At 39.8% G+C, this 14,556-nt stretch overlaps 1 protein-coding gene across 1 annotated transcript in view; it reads right to left on the bottom strand.

The window, feature by feature from the left end:
* RASGRF2 (Ras protein specific guanine nucleotide releasing factor 2) overlaps positions 1–14,556 on the bottom strand; it is a 454,295-nt gene that overhangs the window by 270,593 nt on the left and 169,146 nt on the right. Inside the window, exons 3-4 of the mRNA XM_089693224.1 lie at positions 12,112–12,259; positions 1,767–1,856 (exon numbers count right to left, since the gene is read on the bottom strand). Coding sequence (XP_089549350.1) covers positions 1,767–1,856; positions 12,112–12,259 — 238 coding nt within the window. The remainder of the gene's footprint in view (positions 1–1,766; positions 1,857–12,111; positions 12,260–14,556) is intronic.

Here is a 14,556-nt window from a genome sequence, read left to right as displayed (position 1 = left end):
TCTCCTCTCTTTCATCCTCGCAGGAGGATCAGGCAGAAGCAGGAGTCACACTCGGGAGGGAGCCCATCTGTGCCCCTATAACAAGCGGCTTGCTATGGGAGCGCACACAGACAAGGAGGAGTGGACAGAGAATGCATTAAGGTTAAAAACCTTTTACCTTTACAACCACTTAATGTTGTAGAGATCTGAGAGTGTGAGTGGTTGAGCAGTTTAGAAAAAGACAACTGGATGTCATCCCACAACAGGACTCAGGAGCTCACAGTGCAGGGACTTTCAAAGGCATAAAACAAGCAAAAATGTGTATATATTACAGAGATGTACTGCATAGGTTTTTTTTTTACATTTTGCCTTGACATACACTTAATTACACCAATTTGTTCCCAAATTCTTGGGAGTACAAACAGGCACCAATAGATATCACTGACACATTTTTATTTATCTTCTTCCTCAATCAAGGCAACCTATATATATAAACTAGTAAACAAAAAAACAAAAAAAAAGCTAGAGTTCACACATTAAATTATTATATATAAAATTCTTACTATCATTATCTTATCAGCTATGCTGAAATATCTGTCTTTGGTTGCCATTTATAGCAAATGCACCAGGAAAATTCAATGAATATTTGATTAAAGCGGAGTTCCACCTGAAAAAAAATAAAAGGCAGCAGCTACAAAAACTGTAGCTGCTGACTTTTAAAATATAGCCACTTACCTGCCCCTCGGTCCAGCGGTGTCCTCACCACCACTAGTTTCACCAGCCGTCTTCTCTCCCTGGCGCTGGCATCTTCAGTGTGGGCACCCGGCTGTGACTTGCGCCTTCACAGCTGGGTGCCCACTGTGCATGCACAAGAAGCACTGTGCTTTGTGAATGGTCCCATAGTCTTCTGGAACCTGTCACGTGTCCCCGAAGACTACGGGGAGGGAGGGGGAAGAACAACTTCCACTTATGACTACCTAGGCGATCGCAGCGGAAGTGGGAGCAGGTACCTGTCAAATTCGGGTACCCGCTCCCTAAAGGTGCCAATCCTTAATGGGGAGTGGGGGAAAAAGGCTTAAAGCGAAATTTCCCCTTTTGGGTGGAGCTCTGCTTTAAAGTCACATTCACTGTTTTATAGGTATACACCTTACTGTTTGCAATCAGAAATAACCTAGCATGCAGGGCATTGATATTTCTAGCTAAGCTGCTTCCTGAAACTGGTGTAAATCATCATTTGAGCATTATTAATATAAACCATCAAACATATTTAGGAAACATCTAGTCTGGAGAAAAAAAGGGGTCACTTAAAGGAAACCTGCTAAAACAAACTACCCTTTCTCTTTGGAAATGCTGGCTGCCATGTAGACTGCCATGTTGCCTGGCTGCCATGTAGACCCTCTTGCTTCAATACTTAGAGACACTAACCAGGTGAGCCCATAAGGACTTTTGACCTATTTTTAAAGCTTTCAAGAACCATATAAGACTCTCGTTCACTAAAAGCACCAGGCCACTCTTTCAAAAAGAGTTCAGAAATGGTGGCCATATTAATAGTTGTCAAAAAAGTTTAACTCCAGGTACATATGATACTTTAGCTGATCCACTTGGATATAATATGTACATATGAAAGGATGTACTACTCCAGAAATAGAAGAGCCAGTGACCTGTACTGTAGGTAAAGCACACCTATAGGCTACTGTCCGATAGACATGTGGAAAATGTACGCCCTGAATGACTATGAGGGAACATCAGCAAAGTGTCAAAACTTTATTCTGTTGTTTGCAGGTTACCTTCTTGATTTTCTTGATGTCCGGATCTTCTTCTTCATGGTTGATGTGGTAAGGACGCATCCGTTCCTTCGTTTTATTGAGAGCTACAATCTGGTAAAGATCACAAAGAATTTATGTTGAAGGTCACTTATAATTCAACAGAATCAAAAAGATGTAACTAAATAATAAATGACAGGAGCAATGTAACTTTGACTGGCCATGCATGGTCCAATTTTTCAGAAAATTTGACTAAAGTACAAAAAAATCATATGATGGATCCAACATTATAGAAACAATACCAATTAATACTGACTGACAGAAAAAAGTTATTGGTTAAATGATTCTTCAGCCTACTGGAATATTTATATATTGTATAAATCAGATAAAATAGCCTAAATTTAAATTATGCAATAATACAGCTTATCCACTCCATGGGGTTTTCTCCCCATACAGGTTCATAGTTACCACAAACCATACCACTCTTCTAAACCGCTCAGCACTTCAAACCTCTACTTTCGTTATTATAAGTAACATAAAGACAGGATGTGCTTTCTCAAGCAGCATACTTATATCGGTAACTGTTATTCATTTACTTATGATCACTGTGATATTCAGTCTTTGAGACATAATTTTGTTTTCTTCAAGATTAACATAAACATAGACATACATTACTCTACTTTACCAATAGTGGTGAAGCAAACATTTTTAACCAATTATGGACACTGGGAGTGCTGCACATGCCCCAAAAAGTTTCATTGACATACTTTGGGCATGTGTAGTACAACCAGCCCCTCCAGCTTTCTAGCCACATTTACCAGTAATCTCTTATATATATATACAAAGCTGAAAATGTTGCATGCATGTTTTTTTGGTGCATTAAGCAGCCCACTCAAATGGTGAAAAAAGTGACAAGGATACTGCATTTTAGAAAGATAAACAGGTATTTTCTGTATTCAGTGAAAATGTTATTAGTTTAAAAAAAAAGAAAATTAACAGTCACCACATGTAAAGACTCTAAGCTGCAACATATTGCATTTTTGCTTTTGAGTTTAGTTATCTTTTAATTTTTTTAGTGATGCTTTTAAATAAATAAAATAATAATAATAATAATAATAATAATAATAAATGAAATTTTAAAAATACCTTTGTTTCATTTGTAAATGCCTTTGCTATGGTTTGTAATCAAAACAAGAAATTATTGTCATTATACATGAATAAAATATGCACCTTTTATCAACGAGATCATTTGTTTTAAAACTAACACTGGTCAAACAAGAAAAAGTCTTTTTTTTTTTTGCTACAACTTTTGTATATAGATTGCCTAGAAAATAATATTTTTTTCCAAGACAATATTGCCAGGAGAAAGCCTTGTTTGTGCTAAAAAAAAACTACACATGTATTACTTTGATATCCTAAGTAATGACAACTTAGTTCTGAATCAATAGGCCCATTACACAAATGTAAAAATTGCTCTGGTCCATATGGTATACAGGTGTGAGAGTTGAACTGATTAAAAAAGGAGTTCATTACTTTTCTGTTTCCCATAGGAAAGATGGAGCGTTTGTGGTTTTATGCTATATACACTGTATTTTGGATCTAGACTCTCAGTCCTTCAACATACTTCATACATACCAATACACAAAGACTACATCATGTACAAAACAAAAAGCTATCAGCAGCTTATATGATATCTGTACATATTTTGAGTATCTTAATACATAGAAGTTAGTTCACTACATAAGCAGATGTTTTCCCTGTCTCATAAGTATACTAATTTAAATATTTAACACCATTCATTTTGGTATCACTCTGCTCGGAAGCTGTTATAGCAATATCAAAGTGTAGAATTATCTAGGGAGACCTACAATGGATCTTCAAAGAAGTACACTCATCAGGCCGCTGTCATGTACAGTATGTAACAGCTTCTCACACAGAGCTGTATCCACAGCCCCATTCATCTACCAGCTGGGAATTTCCCCAGCTGAAAGCTAAACATAAATGGGATATGGTTGATGTCATTACCCAAATATGGACATATTTGGGAAATGACTTGTCAATAGATGGGTAGAGCCTAGTTCCCCATCAGGTCCACAGGTCGGTGGAGACTAGTTCCCCATCAGGTCCTCTTAACCTTTGATTGATAGCACACTGCAGTGGGTGGATTCAAAAGTCGTTCTAGTGAAAACAAACAAAAACTGGATTTAGGAATGCTTTAAATGAGCTTAAATCTCTTAGTTTTATGATCAAAATGCCTTCTGTTTTATAAAAACCCAAGGCTGCCCTCTCAGTATTGTTAGTGGAAGACTTAGGTTCATTTTGGCCACCTCATCGTAAACCTACTGGTTATTAATTTGATCACTGCTCCTGGGATTATATACCAACAAATTTATGGTTTCCATATGTTGCATGCATATGCTTGAAGAAAACTGCAAAAAGTGCATAACTGCCTCTACATATTGGGCTGAATCTGTACTATAAACAAACTATTCACAATGGAGAATAAAGAACCTGGACAGGATGGCATACACCCACGGGTCCTTAAAGAATTGAGCTCTGTCATTTCAAAGCCATTGTTTCTAATTTTTAGGGACTCTTTAATGACTGGTATAATACCACTGGATTGGTGTAAGGCCAATGTGGTGCCAATATTTAAAAAGGGGTCAAAATCTTTACCAAGTATTTATAGACCTGTTAGTTTAACTTCTATAGTTGGGAAGATACTGGAGAGTTTAATAAAAGACCACAAAGATGAGTTCTTGCTGGAAAAAAATATTTTAAGCAACAGACAGCATGGATTCATAAAAGACAGAAGTTGTCAAACAAATCTGATTTCTTTTTATGAGGAGGTGAGCAAAATCTTGGACAGGGGGGTGACAGTGGATGTGGTATACTTGGATTTTTCAAAAGCGTTTGACACAGTTCCCCACACACGGCTAATGTGTAAGGTAAAGTCTACGGGCTTGGAAAATCTGTATGTAAATGGATAGAAAACTGGCTAAGAGATCGTATTCAGAGAGTAGTGGTTAATGATTCATACTCTGCATGGTCCAGGGTCATCAGTGGTGTACCCCAGGGTTCAGTGTTGGGACCCTTACTTTTTAATATATTTATAAACAATATAGGGTCTGGGATTAAAAATTCCATTTCAGTCTTTGCAGATGACACCAAGCTGTGCAGTGGAATGATGTCCTTACAGGATGTCTTCAACTTACAAGCCGACCTCAATGCACTGTTTAATTGGGCAACTATGTGGCAAATGAGGTTTAATGTTGATAAATGTAAGGTTATGCACTTGGGGGCTAAGAATATGCATGCATCATACATACTAGGGGGGTACAACTGGGGGAATCAATGGTGGGGAAGGATCTGGGGGTTCTGGTAGATCACAAGCTTAATAATGGCATGCAATGCCAAGTTGTGGTTTCTAAAGCGAGCAAAATCCTCTCTTGTATTAAAAGAGGTATAGAGAGACCCAGAGAGAGAGAGAGATATCATATTACCCCTGTACAAATCATTAGTAAGACCTCATCTGGAATATGCAGTTCAGTTTTGGAGACCAATGCACAAAAAGAACATTGGGGAACTGGAGAAAGTACAGAGAAGGGCTACCACACTGATAAGAGGCACGGAGGAGATCAGATATGTGGAAAGATTAGAGGAACTGAATTTATTCTCTCTTGAGAAGAGGAGATTAAGGGGGGACATGATCAACATGTATGAATACATCAGTGAATCATATAGTGAACTTGGTGTAGAGCTATTCACCCTGAGGTCATCACAGAGGACAAGGGGGCACTCTTTACGTCTGGAGGAAAAGAAATGTAATATCCAAACACGGAAAGGTTTCTTCACAGTAAGAGCTGTGAAAATGTGGAATAGACACCCTCAAGAGTTGGTTCTGGCCAGCTCAGTGGATCGCTTCAAAAAAAGGCCTAGATTATTTCTTAGATACACAGAATATAACTGGATACTAACATTTATAGGTAAAGTTGATTCAGGGAATATCCGATTGCCTCCCGGGGGATCAGGAAGGAATTTTTTTCCCAGCAGGTGCAAATTGGATCGTGCTTTGCTGGGGGGGGGTGTTTGCCTTCCTCTGGATCAACTGTGGGTATAGGATTATAACTTTTTTTTTTCTATGGTTGAACTGGATGGACTTTTGTCTTTTTTCAGCCAGACTAACTATGTAACTATGTAACTATTTTAGTAGGTAGCCTCCAAAGCAAAGAAAAAAAATAAACACACTACCCTTCAATGATAGATAAAAATCTAGCTGATTATAGAAACCCTGTCACTTTGCCCATTTAGGGACTGTTTAACGCTCCATTCACACTTGCGCAACTTTCCATGTGACTCTTGACACATAAAGTCACATGACAAATCACAGCCCATGTATTGCAATTGAAGTCATTCAAATCTATGCAACTTAAAGCCGATGTGGATTTAAAAACATTCCTGCACTACGTGATCTGACTTTCATGTGACTTGAATGCCACAGACTACAACGTAAACTTTCAAAAGTCGCATGAATGTCACATCTTAACCCCTTCACGCCTAAGGGAAAAACAAATCTTAATGCCTAAGCACAATTTTGCAATGTTGACATGTGTTAGTAAAACCGTACATATCATCACAACTACTTCCGACATCCAGGTGAATTATACCTTGTTTTTTTTCAGGACAAATTGGGCTTTCATTTGGTGGTAAATGGCAATGGATACCTCTTGATTTTTTTTTATTATCAAAAACTGGCCCAAAATATTAAAAAAAAAATATTTTTTTAAATTTATCTGTGTGTTTCTTGTTACTACCATAACCTACCACCAAAGAACAACCAGAAATACATTTTCCAGCTCTTTACGATCGCAGCGATACTATATATGTGTATGTTATTTGTTGTTTGTACCCGTAATACAGCTGAGAAACAATAGTGCGCATTTTGTTTTTGGTTTTTCTTTTACCTAAAACACACTGACACTGATACCAATTTAAAAAAAATAGAAAAATAAAAATCCTGACCTTTGACCCTGACCCAATCACTAACGATGGCACTGAACTAGATCAAAACTTGATCTAGGTATTTTTTCTTTATTTTTTATTTTATTTTTAAATATTTATTTATCCCTTTTTTTAAACACACTTTTTTTTTCTCTATGCAAGGAGTTAGAGAGATACACTATATCTCACTCCTCCATTCATAGAGAAAAAAAAACAAGGAGGTGGGCTATACAGTGACTGATCACTGTGATAGCCAATTAGAGGCTATCACAGCAATCATGTGATCCGGAATCGGGAGTCCTAGGTCCCGATCATTAGAATGGAACCCAGGACTCTCAGTGACACCCCAGTCTTTGTACTGGAAGTGCGCTGTGCGGTGCACTCCCAGCAGAAAGACAGGTACGCAAATTAGCGGCCCCACAGAAAAAAGCTCAGTTCTGTGAGGCCGCATATTTGTGTGACGTAGGGGTTATTGATATCAATGTGACAGTTGTGCAACAGTCAAAGCCAAAGTCATGTCCAAGTTGCACCCATCCAAAGTTGCATCAAGGTTGCTATGTAATGGAAATCGCACAGCTTTGGAATCATACAAGTATGAATGGAGCCTAAAGCCCACCTCACCTTCACATTGGTATCATTCTGCTCCTTCTTCTGTCGCAGCTGTCACAAAACACACAGTGTCGGCTGGTGTTGAGGTTTAGAGAGAGCTGTGATGTTGCCCCTCTCATCATGTGGCAGGCTTTGCGCTGTCACATCAACCACTAGTAATTGATACTAGAATTGCTTGTTAGGAGGAGTTCACAGGCTCCACCATACCCAGAAGTACAAGCCATTGTTTTCATATGAGGGGGTGAGGCCTGATATGAAGGGGCCGCTACCTGAAGGGGCACATTAACAGGGGCTTCTTAGATAAGTAACAGAAGTGATGACATAAAAACACCATTTCTTATAAGAAGGCAATGCTGTACGTCAGCTGTATTCTTCCTGTAATATCTGTGCCTTGGGCCTGTACATTCTTTCTAATAACTGTTAGATGTTACTACTGTTTACGAAGATTCTGATATTCCTTCCCAAAAGGAACATTATGCTTAAGATTCTTATAGAAAAGTTCTTCTATAGAACTAATTTGGCTTTAATGCAGTATGGTAAATCAAGACCAACCACAAAAGCGATTAAAGAAATCAATCGAACTTTGCATTCATTGTAGCTTCTACCAAATTACCTCTTAACAGCAGGATTTTCATAATGTTTCATCTTCTCTTTCTTCTCTGTTATAATCACAATACATTGTTCAATCATATTTCACAAATACTAAGTACTACTAAGGGACAGGATTGTAAATTGCTTCAAAATATTATGCAACCATAGAGAAAAATAATTAGAGTTTCTTTGAAAAGAAAATCACGGTGTTCAATCTACGAGGAACTTAAAGAAGAACTCCAGGATAGGGCATAAAAGCACCCATTAGTACACCCCTCTACACAAAACACTAAACAATTAATAACATTTTTTAAATCTTTACCATTTAGGAGAAAAGTCTAATTGAATTTTCATGACCTCATCTCTGTAATTCAAAATATAGCAGCATCTGCCCTGCCAAGGAAGAGGTGTAACAGCTGGGATTATGTTAAATCCTCTCCTCTCTCTCTGCAGTAAAAGGAAACTACAGTTCCCATCAACTACAGGGAATTGTAGTGAATGTGGGCAGGTACACTAGGCCCGTACATGTTGAATGTGTCTGAGAGTCTCAGTCCACCCACCACAGCAAGTGTGGCTGAATTACATCACTACTTCCTGCAGAAAAAACTACAGAAGGGATGTGCCAAGACAAATGGCTGGGGGAATAGGAGGCATAGCAGCCACTGGTCTTGCTAACAGGACACGATTTGATTGGAAAATGAATAGGCTATTTAAGAGCAAGTACTGAGTAAATCAGAAGATGGATGGCATTAGGACATCAGCAGTAAGGACATGTAAAGATTTTTTGCCCAGAGTTCTGCTTTAAAGAGCACCTATACTGGTCAGTTATTACCAAGTAGTATAATGACTAATGGATTCTCTGGCCATAATAATATACTGTAATTGTGAAACAATCAAGTTCCCAGTTTTTGGCATGACCTCAGCCTGTCTAGCCAGAGGAGCAACAACTTGCTTCATACAGCATGTTAAATTGCCTAAAAAAGCCTAGACAATTGGTCATATGGTCTCTAAAGGAGAGGATCAGAATTTAGACTGCCTGATACTTCCCTTTAGCAAAGATCATGTGCCAAATACCTAGGCTTTAACCCACTGGAAAAAAAATCAATTTTGGTGTGTGCAAACATTTTTCCACTTACTTTCAATTGATCCACTAGTGTAATTTTTGTAATATCTCATATCTTTATTCATTCACTGGGCCTTCATCAAAGTCAGGTGAATACAACTTACACTCTTTAACCCTGTAAAGCTCTCAGGATTTTGTTTTTTCATTTCATAGCAAAAGTTTCCACTAAGCAGCACAGTGAGATCGTGAAAATAAAGTTTTAGAGTAGATTTAGAGTAGAACTATAGGCACAACTTATTTTTTTATTTTGAATAGAGTAAGGGAGGGATATAATCCCTGTCAGTTTTTTGTTGTTTTTTTGCCATCTGTCCCATTGGGGAGATGTACCTTCACTTTCTGTCCTACAGCCAAAACAGGAAGTGAGAGGAAATCCCAGCAAATTAAGGGAATTTCTTGGTCTCCAGAACAAGTGTCCCCTTTGGAAAATTATCCCTCTGTTACTTTTCTGGAGACAATCCAATATTTGGAGTTTCTTTGACTTTGCAATGATAAGCAAGACAAATAGAGAGGATTAATCTCCCTAGCAAGGAACATAGACAGCAATTTCAACTGACAGGGGATACAATTCATCTCCACCCTATCCAAAACTAAAAAAAAAAGTTTTGCCTTTAGTTATACTTTAAGGTTGCTGCCTACAATATCCATTTTCCATGATTTTAGTGAGAAGAGAACTTGACCTGGCCTAAAAAGTTCTTGTTAGCTGATAATTTCCTGTGTTCTGCTGACTCTTATAAGTTACAGCTATTTCTGTGAACTACAAAACCTTCCCTTATGTTTTGATGAAAAGGAGAGCAGGAGGTGTTCTGTAGTTCTGCCATCGGGTGACAATGCTGCTCCTCCATAGAAGTAGGGCAGTGAGTGAGAATTGTCACCCTAGGATATACAGTGTGTTACTGGCAGAATCACAGAGAGAAAAAACCTAGATAAAGAAAATGAAAGCAACCACCTCATCCATGGATTAACAGCTGCAACATATTACACTTTTCTTCTTGGTGTTAGATAAGCTTTAACAGATGAAATCAAGAAAATATCTGGACAACCAAGAAAAATCTCTCAGAGCTTCTTGTGGATGAGTAAAGCTTAGTACACACTGCTAGTTTTTTTTTTGTTCAGCCAGCACCTCAGGGGGAGCCGCTGTACTAACTATCTGATGTTGGTACAGTGATCTCCCCTACTGTGCTATTGTGTTCACAGAACACTCCAGTCAGCGTTCTCAGCTGAGAGTACTGATCGGCAGACATTTTTCAGTCATTCCCCTTCGACAAACGGCCGGCTTCTGTTGGACTGGCTGCCGTACACACAGGTTAAATGACGACCGGTTTCTTAGATAGGTGGTGCGGGGTAATGGAATAAAGATAGAAAGGGATATATCTGATGGTTTTGTATGTATATGAGAGTAATGAAGAAATATGTATTTTACATGGAAAATTAATAAATATTTAAAAAAAAAAAAAAAAAATGACGACCGGTTTCTATTGAACTGGCCGATGCCGCCGGACATTCGCCCCGTGTGCTAGGCTTAAGGCATGAAGAGAAGAACTTCCATATCTCTGAAAAGAACCTACAAATAAATATCAAAAGACTTTCATAATCACAAAACCATGACAGCTCATACTGCTGATATGTGATCACAGCTGTGTCTCCCAATTGTTTTGCATATACATTTGTGCGTCTCAGTTTTAGTATTGCATCATGTGTAAGGCTGGCCATAGATAGATTGTTTCTTCTTTCCAGTCATCAAGCGGGCTGAACAAAAAACATAAACAGGAATGAATTCCTCTATCCACACAATGGAGGTGGAGAGAGGAATCTTCCCCCCTGGGATATTGTATTCTGACAGCAGGGACTCTCCACCCTCAGAATAAACTAATCAATGGCTGCTGATAAAGAAAGATTGTTAGATTAACTTCTGTCCAGCAGGAATGGCCACAAAATGATCAAAATTTGGCCGGTCCCTGCTATACTGGCCACATTTTGATTCATCTATCTAAACTCAAGAACAAAAGTTTTATATGCTGCAGCTTATTGGTCCTTAGATGAGCCGGCTGCATTTGTTTCCTTTTTTTTTTCTTTTGTTAAACTATTTTTCCTTGATTTTTACCTGCTGACCCTGCTAATAACACACTTCCTGCCATAGGAGACAACGCTCACATTTGTCACTATGGCACAGCAACGATGGCACCCTAAGGCAGGAAGTGTGTTAGAGATATGGAACACATCCCCCCTCCTCATCTCTGTAACACAGGGTGCAGGCGTTTTATAGTACACAAAGGTAACGTGGGCAGGGCTTGAGATATTAGTGCAGCAGAGGCATTGTGTTTTCACGTTACTACAGTAAATAACACATTTACTGGTTTTTGCAGAATAAATAGGTTTGTTTTTTTTAATTATTACTTATTAAACAGATATTACAAACTGCTTTAGATAGTATATTTATCTGACCAAAATGAAGCAAAAAATAAAAGTTAGGGTTTACGTACAATTTAAAGTGGTTATAAAGCCTAGCCGTTTTTCAGTTTAATGCATTCCTTGCATTATGGTAAAAAATGTTTATGAATGAGAATCCCCACTCATCCCCTTTTACTTACCTGAGCCCACATTTGATCCAGCACTGAGCATGTCTGCAGCTCTTCTCTCCCCTCACTTTTGGGTCTCAATGGCTTTGCTGGGGCACCAGAAGCCATTGATTCCTGCTGCTGTCAGTCAAAGTCAGTGACGAGGGAGTGGGGGGCGAGTCCTGCTGTCTGTGTCAATGAACGCAGCAGTAGGGCCCATGAGCCAGCTCGCACAAGTGTCCCCATGAGAAGCGCTTTCCTATGGGGGCACTGGACAGAGAGGAGGAGTCAGGAGTACTGGCGGGGGACCTGAGAAGAAGAGGTTTGGGGTTGCTCTGTGCTATTCCTTTGCACAGTGAAGGTGAATATGAATCTGTTTGTTATATTTTGAAAAATTACCTTTACAACTACACCTACAAAAAGTAACTTGATAAAATGGGATAATGTTTAATAAAAACTTAAATACAAGGGAACATTTTTAGACAAATACCTCTGATTTCAGTCTTTCGATTTCAGTGTCTTGATCTTCAAGCTGTTGTCGCAGCTGATTAGCTGCAATTTTTTCTGTTTCCACAATCTGTACCAAGTGAATATACTTCTGCATCAGGACCTCTCTCTCTATCAGGATGTCTGAATAGCTGCATGAAAAAGAAATTTTGTTAGCCAGAGTTCATCATACATCATAATCAGGAACATGCTCAGGATTTGGAAAGAAGTGTTCTAAAATTGAGGAGTACAGAATAAATTCTCACAGAAGCAAACCAAGATTCTTCTACAGAACCCGACATAATGAAAAGTAGATGGCATATTCTGTAAGGCCATGTGTCTGTTAGGTTTACTGGCCATTTAAAGTGATCTTTCAGTTATACGTGGAGTTGGGTGAGCCAAGTCATTTATTATCTTCCAGTATGTTCAAGGAAACCCTGAATGGGGATGTTCTCTGTTACCTTCTTGGCAATGAAAAAAAAAATCCTCCAGGAAGAAAAGGAGAGAAAGACCTCTCAAATTGTCAACAGCAGGTGGCAGACCTGAGAGCCGAAGCATCATTGGAGAGCCTTAGAAAGGAAGGTGATTTACAGGGCCAGTGCAAGACAATTTTGCACCCTAGGCAGGTCCAGCTACTTGTGCCCCCCCCCCCCTCCCCCAAAAAAAAAAAAATTAAAAACAGTAGAAATATTAAACCAGCAAAACATAAAACTGCTAAATTTCTTTTGATTTGCAAAAATAAGTGCCATAAGATGCCACCAGCACCAATATTAAAGACAGAATATATATTAACCAGATATAAATAAACTGTATTAACCAATCAGACAGAAAACCAAAAAAAAAAGTCTCCTCTGCCGCCCTCCGCTCAGCTTAAGGATTATTCATGATGTGGCGGCGTCCCACACGATCAAACAGAACCCGCTCCCCTTACCCCGACCATTGTCCGTCCCCCTCCTCCTCCTGTCACCTCCATGACCCGACATCCTCCTAGGCTCGGCTCACCTCTGATGGCTGCTGCTGGGGTGAGGAGTCCAGGCTGCAGCTCTCAGTGAGGACAGGCAGCCTCCCAGCATTACATCACTTCCCTCTCATACACATTGCGCCCCAATCATCCTACTCACATAGGGTTAACCCTGCAACCAGAGCACATTCCGCCTATTGATTGGCTCCAGCTGTGTAGAAGAAGGCGGAGCCAGTGCCTGACACACCCCATTTGGTCACTAGTTGGCTCCCTGTTACAGATGGAGGATGTGTGCCAGTGTGCGTACTGGAGATGTACGGACCGATCCTCTGATCAGAGGCTGCTGACCACCCAGGGTCCTGGGCAAATGTCATCACTTCCCATCCTAGGGGGAGCTTACACTTCACTGCTACATGGAATACTGACAAATATATATATATATATATATATATATATATATATATATATATATGTACTAAATGGTCATGTGTGTGGACAGGCTGTGAGACAATTGAGTAAAGATACCATCATTCCCTGTGTATGAGGAGAGGGGGACTTTGCAGAGAAATGGAGGATTCATACAAGAGGTCCATAGACCACACAGAGAGAGTGCCAGCCTGTGCTGTGTCCAGGCATCCCTGGGTGACAATGCGCCCTAGGCCAGTGGTCTGCAAGCCGCGGCTCGCGAGCCACATGCGGCTCTTTGCACACTTTAATGCGGCTCTTCTGTGTGCCGGGCGCCTGCTCCCCTCCCTCCTCTCAGGCGGCAGCCCCAAAAGTCAGGACTCTGCAGCTAGCCCAGCAATGGGCAAACTACGGCCTGGCGGACCTTTTAATCCGGCCCGCGGAGCGTGGCAAACATTGGCTGTCAGGATGTAGGCGGGGCAGCATGACGAACTCCTCTCCTCTCACAGTCTGCCCTGAAGACCGGAACGGCGCGGGAACACGGTGAGAGGAACGCGCGGAGCAAAGGTAAGTGAATTGACACAATATGGGGAATGAATTACTATAGGGGGGATGAATTACTATATGGGGGATGAATTACTATATGGGGGATGAATTACTATGGGGGATGAATTACTATATGGGGGATGAATTACTATATGGGGGATGAATTACTATGGGGGATGAATTACTATATGGGGGATGAATTACTATGGGGGATGAATTACTATATGGGGGATGTATTTTCAGTTTTAAAAATGTGGCTCTCAAAATAAATTTCAATCGTGGTTTTGGCGAGATTTGGCTCAGTTGAAAAAAAAGGTTGCCCACCACTGCCCTAGGCGGCTGCCTATTTTGCCTAGTGGAAGCACTGGCTCTGTTGATTTATCCACCATAAATAAATGAAAAAATGCAGCGCAACAATATACAGTAGTGTTCAAAATAATAGGAGTCAGACATCACTAACCTGATCAATCACTGTTTTTGGTAGAAATGATATTTCTACATGGCAAATAATTTACTAGCAGGTGTAGTAGAGTAATA

Source organism: Staurois parvus, unplaced genomic scaffold, assembly GCF_062004578.1.
Source record: "Staurois parvus isolate SC_StPar_1 unplaced genomic scaffold, SC_StPar_1.0 ptg000618l, whole genome shotgun sequence".
In the NCBI taxonomy this organism is placed as follows: domain Eukaryota; kingdom Metazoa; phylum Chordata; class Amphibia; order Anura; family Ranidae; genus Staurois; species Staurois parvus.
Note: the sequence above shows the minus strand (reverse complement) of the source record. Positions and strands in the feature narration are given on the sequence as shown.